General features: G+C 45.0%; 1 protein-coding gene across 1 annotated transcript; it reads right to left on the bottom strand.

Annotated features, from left to right (window-relative positions):
* Window positions 1-328: 328 nt before the first annotated feature.
* Window positions 329-9789, bottom strand: LOC128843246 (G-protein coupled receptor 83-like). The gene is made up of 4 exons (XM_054039912.1): window positions 8780-9789; window positions 6655-6780; window positions 4143-4276; window positions 329-3585 (listed from the first exon to the last, which is right to left on the bottom strand). Exons 1-4 carry the CDS (start codon window positions 9158-9160, stop codon window positions 2961-2963), a joined length of 1266 nt encoding a protein of 421 aa, XP_053895887.1. The 5' UTR covers window positions 9161-9789; the 3' UTR covers window positions 329-2960.
* Between the last annotated feature and the right edge of the window lie 1090 nt (window positions 9790-10879).

Raw genomic sequence — 10879 nt, 5'->3', positions numbered from 1 at the left:
ATATAACTCAGTAGTATATAGATGAATCTAATTCTCCTCTCATGCCAATGTAATCTGAGAGGAAGTGTTGAATTCAATAGTTCCATCAGTGTAAAACTGATGTGAGAGAATTGCTGATTTATTGTAAGGAAGTGAAAAGTGTTAACACTCATTTCTGGGGTAATTTTTCAAAGCTACTGTTGTCAGATGCTACCGGTGTGGTGCTCTGCTCTGTTGAATGTTGATATCAATCGGCTGCGTGCGTGTTTCCTCTGTGTGCTGCCCCAGCTCTGCGCAGATAGCTGACACAGCAGACCCCGAGAGAACCCCCAATGACCACAGACTCTAGTAAGGTACGAAGGCACGTCGGCCAGATTTACTGTCGAAGAGAAACACAATCTCCAGCTTTCAGTGGCAAACAAAGTCCAAGGTGCTGCTAAGGTGCAGCTAGCCAGTACTTATGTGCTCCCTGACAATGGACTCAGCTCAGTCAGTGGCGGGACTTTCCACTGCCCCCTAGGCTGGACAAAGATATCCACTCAGGGATACATTCTTATACACAGGTACAAACAAGTTACACATCACTTCTGACGTATTGAGGTGCAACCCCTCTACGCAGCAAGGTACAACCCCTCTACGCAGCAAGGTGCCGCCTCTCACCTTGTACATGTTGGTTTGAACAAAACAACTCTATCCATCATATTACCCTTTTGGCCCTGTCATTGGGATGGGTCAGCTTGTTCCTTGTGTGTGGAATGTACAAGTATGCAAATGTTCTGATATCTGGTGTCCAGTACCTTTTAGGTATGTCTCTTTTTGCAGCATCAGCCCTTTCCTTGCCAACTTCTGTGAGCAGGGCCTGCCTCTGGCTCACAGCTTAATTTTGCTTTATGTTAGCAAAGTCTTGACCATTACTTTAGTTCAGGCCTTAGGCCTCATACCAGGCCTCTGACACACGGGTTTATGTCTCAGGGCCTCCTCTTACTACAGCTACGCATGGTGATATGCTCACATGATGCCCATTGATATTTACCATTATTGAGCCAAATTCAGCCCTAGCATAAGTAGGCATAGTGCCCATTGACTTCAGTAGAAATTGCAGCTCTATACATCAGGATGAATTTGGTCCATCAGTTGTCTAGATGCTCTCCTGAGAGTTCTGAAACATCCTATCTATTTATTGTATTTTCAGACACACTCCCCTAAATGAAAAAACACTATAAGTCACAAGCACAATAGTATCACTACTGTAAGCTGCAGTGTTTGGGGCCACTGCAGTAGCATAAGTTAGTGGGTTTTTTTTTATATAAGCATGAGTTCATATCTGAGTTTATGAAGGACTTCAACACCATTTAATTCCACCATTTCTGTTTGTCAGCAGGTATGAAAAACCTTCACATTTATCTCTTAATTCAAAAAATGATTTTTTTTTAAATGTGGTTACCATCTGGCTTCTTGCGAAGCATCATGCTTTGTTCAGCAATTGTTCAAGTGCTAGCAGTTGTCATGTTTCCTATGCTGGAAGAGTCACTAATTGTGGAAAGTGACATTTGAATGACAGATAGTCAAAGGCCCACCTCTGAAGCTTACTAGCCAAGCTATGAATAGTTCAGATACACCTTTATAAAAATCAAAATATTAAAGCTATACCTGTAAATAATTTTAAGCTGATTTAGGCAAAACTCCAATTACTGATAATAATAAACCACAGTATTGGTTTCCTTAGCAAATTGATAGAGGTGAGAAGTGCTAGATTGATATAGCCCTGGAGGCTGTAAAGTCTGATATTTATCCAAAGAGCAGGTACAAATTGGATAACAGAAATGTAAATTCCTCCATATTCTTCACAGACACCTTGGTAAAAGCACTTCAACCATAATCTAGAAGGGTGAGATAGGGAGTTTAGACTCCATAGCCCTTTCAGTACCTGGGCTCTCCGTTGAATCTGCCAAGATTGCCAATTACAGTGGTAGACTTTGTGGTGTGGACATCTATCCATTGGGAGCTTTACTGAGATCACCAGCTCATTTCACACAGGCCAGTGAAAAGCTGTTGAAAGGCAATGCCTTTGACTCACTACTAACCTGTGTTAGAGTCAAATAGGCGATTTAGTGGTTGTAGGTATGAAAGGCCTCATAAAATGAAATATGCTATGAACTTTTGAACAAAAATTAATATTTTTTGTGTGTGGAGAATAGAAAAACCTGGCAGAGTAGAAAAATTGAGAAATCCTCTTAAACAATTTCCTTTTACAAAGTCCTGTACTGAGACCTAGAAGTTTTATTTGCATGTGTTTAATCTTGAGAGCACATATTAAACTGTGTGCGCCTATAGATAGGAGTCAGTTTCATCAGTTCCTTAATTCTTATAAATTACCTCACTGGAGACACTTTTGCTTGATCAGAGATTGCAAGGTAAATTTTCATTTGTTTTTTGTTGCAGCTACGAATAATCTTTATGACCAAAGGAACTGTATTTGTTTTATTCTCGGTGTATTTTGCATACACCTAGCTTGTGTTCTCATTTGATCATTTTAAATGTTATTGAGAAGCACTATTCTCTGTGGTGAAGGAATAAACACTACACTAAGCAGTTCAGAATAATTAATTGTCTTGATTTAAGATTACTTTTTGAGTGACAAACGTAATATACTGGATGTGCCTACCATTCAAATAGCAGGCAAAGTCCCTGGGTCACAAATCCAAAATTGTAAAAGTTACGAATCAGTCTTGAATAAATTAATAAATCAAAAGTATTAAATGAATTTAGTTTGTTCATTTTCTCCATAAAATAAACTGCCACCCCAAAGTATATATAGTAGTAATTAGGTCTTCTTTCTCCTAAGTTTAAAGGCTCTATATCCCATTACCCAGTCTGTGGAGTTGCTCCTGATTGTGATTGTAATTTAATACAAATAAATTTAATATCCAATTTTCTGGATTCAGGACCCAGGGAGCTCCATTAACTGTCAGTTCAGTGGCTTAGCTCCCTGTCACAATTGGCTGGACACTGGATATGTCTGTCTTTGCAGAGTTTCTTTGGGAAGATGCTCTTGCTTTCTGAGAGCAGCTGCCCCTTTTATAATGACAATTCTCAGCCCAGGCATGCCTGAAAGGAGGAGAGATGGACTGCAGTGCGTGGCTCTGGGCTGCATTCTTTCGCCGGCACACACACAACAGGGACTTGAGCTCAGAGCGGAAGCTCTCATTGAGCCAGCAGTAAATGAAGGGGTTGTAGCAGGTGCTGCTCATGGCAAACCAGTGGAAAGCAAAGTACAGAGCATTGTTGCTGTTGATGGCCCTGCTGGAGATAAGCACCAGGTAGCAGTTCAGTGGGAACCAGCAGACAGCAAAAACCACCACCACCACCATTAACATCTTCAGTGTCATCTTCTTCTTCCTCTGATGAGCAAAGTATTGCTCCATGGTGATGTCTCCAATGGCATTCCTCAGCCAGAGCTTCTTGGCTACCATTGTGTAGGTGATGGAGATCACAAGCAAGGGCAGGACATACAAGAGTACAAAAGTAGTCAAGTCCAGGTACTTCCAGAAGAGATCAGCAGGAGGAGGGAAGCTGGGGAGACAGACCATTCGTATAGTTCTGTTCCTGGAGCACAAAAGGAGAAAACCCGTCAATTCCACAATCATAAGCATGTAGTACAAAGGGGATAGGCCCCTTATAAAATACCTTTAAGATAGCTGGGCACATATGGTAAACAGATAGAGGAATTCATTCAGACACATGGATTAGTGCCTCTTTAAGTCAACAACTTCAACTCAAATTTGACCCAAAATGTAGATTTTTATTTACTTAAAAAAAAAAAAAACTTTATTAAAGCTTCACGGAAAAACAAAAACCCTATTCCAGTGTACATCTGTCAATTCTAATGGAAATAGTTAAAATGAACCTCCCTCTCCAGTGTCTGCTGCACTGAGAAAATGAAGATGGAACTGACTAATAAAGATAAAAATGACTCCTTTGATTTTCATTGAACTTTGGAGAGAAACTCAAAGTGGAAACATGCTGCTTGAACTAAAAGTTTTTCCAGTTGTCAATTTTCAGCTAATTTTTACTAACAGAAAAAAATAAACATGTGTGTTTATAATTAATGGCTGTTAAATTGAGGGAGTTCCTTAAAAAAACACCCTGTTTATACATCTTACCCAATATAAAATCTTGCTAGATTCTGGTAGATGGCATGAGGCAGAGAGAAGCAGCTGGCCATAACCCAGATTATAATGATGCAAATTCCTCCTTTAGCAATTGACATCCGGGGTTTCAAAGGGTGCATTATAACCTAAGGACAAATAGTTCAGAGCATGTTAAATCTTCTCCTAGCAGGCTTTAAAAAGACTCCATTTGAACCCTTCTGAACTGATAACAACAGGACTAACTGTTCAAAAACATAGATTAATTCTAAAAAGCGATGTACCGCATCAGCAACCGGACACGTCCCTCCCACCCCCATTGCTGAATTTAGAAGCAGCTAGCAAACATGTTCACAAAGACAACAGACAAAGTCAGCACCAATTACTATGGGAACAGATCAGGCTTTAGCTGTAAGTGATGGTAATGTAACTTGGTCATGTAACAATGATGCCCACATTGGCATTCAGTTGATGTAAAAGAGATTTTTGCAGATTTGATGACCGTGGGGACCAATTTTAGGGTCTGGCCCACTGAACCCTACCTCATTTACATCAGAGCTGTGTTTTGCCCCAGACTGCGTTGGCGATGGTTTGGCACAAATCGGGGTGGGGGGGGGGGAGGAACAGCTGCTTTATTTTCCACCCTCCTGCTTGTTGCTTTTGCTGCTGAAGGAAGCTCACAAGAATTATGGTCTAAAAGTCACCCTGACTGCTCCTCTTTCAAATGCTATTATAGCTTTGCATTGTGTAGAGACCTGGAAAGCAAAACGGACGCAAGCCTTCCACCACTGAGGCGGCCTGATCTTGTGGACTGAGCGCAGGGTTGTAAATAATCCCAGCTCTGACACGGATTCCATCTGGTCCCTAGAGCAAGTCGCTTCGCTTCTCTGGGCCTCATTTTTCCCCATCTGTACAGAAGGGATGGTGATACCTGCTTCACAGGGCTTTGGAGAAGGATATTTAGGGTGTACAGTGCCTGGAAATGTAAAGTTCTATATAAATACAAATTACTGGAACAATAGCTTGCAACGTGGAGAAACACACTCAGTGCCACCCACAAACACAGTTTGAGACCAGCAGTGATGACCTTTGAGCAACACAATGCATAGATTATTATACTGACCACTGACAATGAAAAACGCCTATTTAAATCATCCCAACCGTCTCTTTGCTCATGAAGGTTTCTTCCCTCCACTATTTTCTTGAGTGCTTTTTCCAATTATCAAAGTCCCAAGTGATAATAGGGCTCCTATCACTTCTTTTGAGCATCTGCTCCACACTCTGATACATCCCAGGATTAGAAAATAAATTCATTTCAGGAAATGACTTTTCCTTGCTCAGTTGCATCCCCTTACTCCTTTTGTTGAACAATTTCACTCCTGAGCTATTTAAATCCTGCCAATATTAGAGGAAGTTCTCATGTTCTCCCTTCGTTAAAATAATATTTATGAATTGCTAGCAAAGCTCGGCAGTCAGACTAAGGCTCTGGTTCTTATTTCCCCAACCATTTGCAATCTTTGATCGTGCAATATGTAAAACATGGTATTTCAAAACATCTTTCTTGTGAAACGCAATGCTTTTCTCTTGAGTGTTATAGTGCTGGAACTTCTGGTGACCGAATGGGGAAATTTATTAAACATTAGCAGTTTTAAAAAAAAAAAAGCATTTTCCAGCAAGTGCTTTCATTTTCTCACAGCAGCTGGCATACACGACTGACAATCTGAGCACTTAGCGGGATCCGTCATTCTTTTGGAGCTTCGTCTAACTGTAACATTTGTCGAGTGAAATTTCTTTTCGTAATAGCTGTTAATATTAATTCCAACTGCGCTCGAAACAATGGCAACCCACACCTGAGTGCATTCTTATGCAATTTCATATCCTAGTGCACAATATTCAGGGTCAGAAACAATAGTCTGGATTCAGTCAAATGCTAAATTATATTATCATCCAGGGAAAGGAGTAGGTTTGAACTGATGTTGTCTGATGCAACAAAACTGTAGAGGTTTTTTTCCTTTCAGTATTTGCAGGGAACAACTTTGTAGGGGAAAAAATGGGTCCAACTTCAGCTGAATATACAGGAAAATTCTATGCATCCGATGAAGTGGGCTGTAGCCCGTGAAAACTTATGCTCAAATAAATGTGTTAGTTTCTGAGGTGCCACAAGTACTCCTGTTCTTTTTCCTTTGTACAGGAAAATGGTACAGTCCTGCATGTTATCAACTCCACGCACCCAAAAATCATGAGTTGGGCCACAAAATGTCATGAGTGGCTTAAAGACCATGCAAAATTTTTTTTATTTTATTATTATTTTTATTTGCTTTCTGGGTTTTCATCCTTCAGGTCACCCTCGGGTCATGTTTTCAAGCTTTTCTCCACAACCTTAATGCCTAGAACTTTTTTTTTTAGCTAAAAGCTGACATGCTCATGAAATCACAGGGTGCCAGGTGCTGGGCTTTAACAGGTTGAATACTGATTGTTTTCTCTAAAGTATCCCTACATTTGCTAGCGTTTAAATTCAGGTGCATACCTGGTGTCGATCCAGTGCAATGGCTGCAAGGGTAAGCACAGAAACATGGACAGAACAGTACTGGACAAACCGGCTTATGTGACACATCAGCTTTCCGAAGACCCAGGTACTGCTTACGAATCGCACCTGAAGAACAAACAATATTTGAACACACAGGCCATGTCAAATGTAGATTAAAACAACAGGCATCATCAGTAAAATCAGATGGTGGAGCATCTGAGGATGATAAACCTTGCCTTCCAGGGTTATTGTGAGAATTAAATAGTTAATATATTTATAAGTGTTTTGTTGATGTACCAGACCCATTTCTGCAGAAAGGTAAGCTTAGGGCACAAGGGGATCAGAAGGAGAGTGTAGAAATAGCAAACAAACAAATCTGTCACAGCCCTGTGTGAGCAGGAGTCGTGCTGTTGATACATGTGTGAAGTCACTGGAGTTATACTATTGTACTCAAGAAGAGAACTGGGCCCTCTGAGTTGAGAAAGCAGATAACACTATAACACTGATTGCCTTCCTCATTGATTTTAACATTGCACTGCTTATTGTGGATTATTTTATGCAGCATGTGGATGCTTTGTCTAATCACACTGACGTCAGTGGGATGTGGATGTTTTGAAAATGATCTCCTCATGGCATCACAAACTGTCATGGAAAGTAGTGCATGAAGCCTCCTATTATTCCCAATGAGGTTTTGTTTGTTGGTGTTTGAGCAACAACTGTGCCATTCACACTATAACAATCCTATGCTGCTTCAAGCCTGGTACAAAGTCAATGCAAGGATTTTTTTTGGGGGGGGAGGGTAATTGTAATTATTACTTGTTTCCAGCAATGCCCCAAATGTGCTAGGTGCTGTACAAACATGAAAGAAGGCACCATTCTTCCCCTACAGAGTTTACACTTTCATCCTAGTTGTCCTACATTTTTTTAAAGTTCAGACTGAATATTGGGGAAGTTTTTTTGATAGTGAGATTACTAGACTGTGAAAGTCTCTCAGGGGAAATGGGGGAAGCTTTATTATCTGCTATATTTAAAGAAGACTAGACAAAGCCTTCCAGAATATACAGAAGGGAAAATTATTCATTAGCATGCAGTGGACTAGATGGGACTTTAACTCTTCCCTCTCATTCTATTCCTTTCTTTCCACATCTCATTATGAAGACAAAGGCAATCTAATCCCAGAGCTAATCAATCCAATCACGACAAACCCAGGAGTTCAGGGGTCATATTCCCCCAGCATGGGAAGCCTACACAGTCTGTGTAAAGTGGCCAGGACTCAGCACAAACCCAGCCTTCCCCTTTGAAATCAACCTGTTTCTTAGGGACCTTAACAAGGACAGACACTGCTTATTCAGTTTCCGTAGAAAACTGAGTGTACTTCACAGGGCAAAGCCTTCCCCTCTTCTTCATCCTCAGATGAACATCCGTGTCTCCCCCTGAATCCTGCAAGAAAGTCAGGTTCACACTCCACAGCTTTATCCACTCCTCTCGGGATGCATGGACTGCCAAGCCCTGCTCGCTCCAGCAGGAAAGAGAGAGAGAGAGACTGACTGTGTAGCAGGACGAGGTGGACAGATTCCTGTGTGGCCCAGGGAGAGGGAAGAGATGGAGGAGCTAAGCGTGGTCCCTACGTACTTGAGCACTGAGCAGGCAACGCAGGGATACTTATTTTATTTCCTTGACAATACAGAAAGTGAGGGAGATCCGAAAGAAAAAGAAGCAGGCTCTGTTCAGGCACTGATTGCATACCCCCCATCCCCGCCACACACACACACAATCACAAACCCAATCCACACACCCCTCCCAGAGCCCGGACACACAATCTCTCTCACACACACACACGCACGCATTTTGCAAACCTGACAGTAAAGGATATGGGGCAGGACTAGGACTCGCTTTCCAAGTTAACTCTCCGAAGTTACCGTCCGACCACCTCGCTATAAACCTCTCGGTGGCTCTCTCCCGTCGCAGCGCTGCTGCCCGCTCGGGCCGGCCCATAGCACGCAGAGCGGGCAGCGTGTTCCCGGGAAGGTGCCGGCCGGCCGGCGGCGCGGCAGCGGCCAAGGCAGAGAGTTGCTCCCCCAGGCAGTGAGACCCGGGGAGCTGGGGCGGGCGCCGCGCTGCTTACCAGGGTGAACGGCGTGTTCAGGAGGGTGATCATGATGTCCGCGATGGCCAGGTTGACGATGAAGAGGCTGGTAGCCGAATGCATCCTCTTGTTCTTGATCACCACGTGGCAGACCAGGATATTGCCGAAGAGCGAGATGCCGATGATCACCGAATAGGCCACGATGAGCAGCGCCTTCACCGTCCGGCTCTGGGACTCCCCTTCGTACCGGGTGCCCCTGTCAAAGTCCCCCATGTCGTCCAGGTCCAAGTCGCCGTGGAAGAAGGAGGATCGGTTGGGGAAGCCGTAGAGGGCAGAGAAGAAGTCGGAGCCATTGCGGTCCTGTGCCCGGCGGTAGGGTTTGGAGATGTACTGCAAGGGGAACCACACGTGGCTGCTCATGGCTTCGAAGCAGTGGCGAAGTTCCCGGGGAGTGGAGCGATTCCCCTCCGGCCCCCTCCTCCGCTAGGCAGGGCAGCTCGGAATTGGGAGCCGGGGCGAGAACCCGGCTTGCATGCTGGGGCTGGTTTAACCGCGGCAAGCAAGGCCAAGTCTCAAGTCACTTCGGCTCCTGGCTTTGGGGCTCCGGGTTTCTCCCTCCAGCTTGGCTGATTCGCTCCTTTGGGGGCTTTTCTGCTTCTTTCCCACAAACTACCCCGGCAACTTGCTCCCTTGCTTTTTCACATAGTCCTTTAGTCTGTCACATTTCAGTCTCCCAAACTGCTTCTTGCATGCAACGTCTGCCCTGGAGAAGGACCCCCCCCGCCCCCGACCTCGTCCGATCCCAGGGGCCAGTACAGCCCTTCCCGCTTCTGTCAGTCCTTGCAAGCATCGCTCCGCTCCGCACCGGAGGCGGCGGGCATTGACTGGCTGAGTGGTCCCCGCTTTCCCGGTTATATGCAGCCGGCGGGATGACATGCTGCATGTGCGGTAGCCAATGGGGTCTCTCGCTCTCTCCCTCTCCCGACTTGCCCCGGAGACGGCCGGGGGGGAGCGCGACAACTGTAGCGTTGCAAAGTGGCTGGAGCGGGTGTTTTTAATCCCCTCCCTCTCTCCCCCCGCCCCGCCCCTCGCTACACACCGCGGCGGGACGGGAAGCTGCTCGCCTGGCTAAGCCCCGTGCTTTCGCAGACCCAAAGAAGCGCTCTGTCTCCGGGCAGCCTCCAGGTTAATCCCTGGTCCCCCTCGGGACTCCCCCGGTGCCTGCCGAGCACGGAGTAAGAACCTGAACGGGGCCAACCGAAGATAGAGGAAAACTCCTGATTTGTCTTTATTCTCTCCCGGGAAAAAAACAAAAACCAGCCGCCCCCGCCAGCCCATCCAACCCTGGACAGAGGGTGCCCTTCCCCCAAGCATCGGGCCGGTTTGGGGCTAAGTGCACATGTCAAGACGGCCCTAGCCATAGAGACTATTCTGGCTGTGGAGTTGGTCATGTAGGCATGTCAGTGTAGGTTTGTAACCTCCTAATTCCTCCTCTTCTCTTCCCCAGCCTACCCCCCAAGCACACAGGTTAGACAGGCAGGTGCAGTTTCATTTTCCCAGGGACTAACTCTGTGCTGCTGTCTGTCTGTGGATACTGCTTCTCAAAAGCCCCTGCCCCAAATGGCAAGGGGGGGTATAGTTGTTTTTGTTATTATATTATCATTGATATTATGGTAGAGCCTAGAGCTCCCAGCCAAGGGTCAGGCCCCTCTGCTAGAGACCCTACACATGGTAATTAAGGGGGAAAGCCCCCACCCCCAAAGAGTTTACAGTCCAGGCCTATGATGAGAGATACAGCAAACAAGCAGGGGAGAGGACGAGGTAGCAGTAAATCCGTCATGTTGAGTAAAACGGCCAGGAGTCACAGTACGCCCACTGCCTAGCTGTCCTCAAGTGCTTTGTAGGCACCCCAGCAAAGAGGAGTTTTTAGAAGGGATCTGAAGGAGGGTAGGGGACAGATTTCATGAGATGCTTCTCTGAAGCATTAAAGAGCAGCATGAAAGTGATTGTGAGCAAAAAGGACTAATAGGTGATGAAGGCTGGCTGGCATGGTTGGCAGAGCAGAGGTGGAAGCTGACACATATTAGAGTTTATAGGTAAGATGAAACTGAACTGTGAAGATTATTAAAGTAGCTTGTT

This window comes from Malaclemys terrapin, chromosome 9, assembly GCF_027887155.1.
Source record: "Malaclemys terrapin pileata isolate rMalTer1 chromosome 9, rMalTer1.hap1, whole genome shotgun sequence".
NCBI classification, from domain to species: domain Eukaryota; kingdom Metazoa; phylum Chordata; order Testudines; family Emydidae; genus Malaclemys; species Malaclemys terrapin.
Note: the sequence above shows the minus strand (reverse complement) of the source record. Positions and strands in the feature narration are given on the sequence as shown.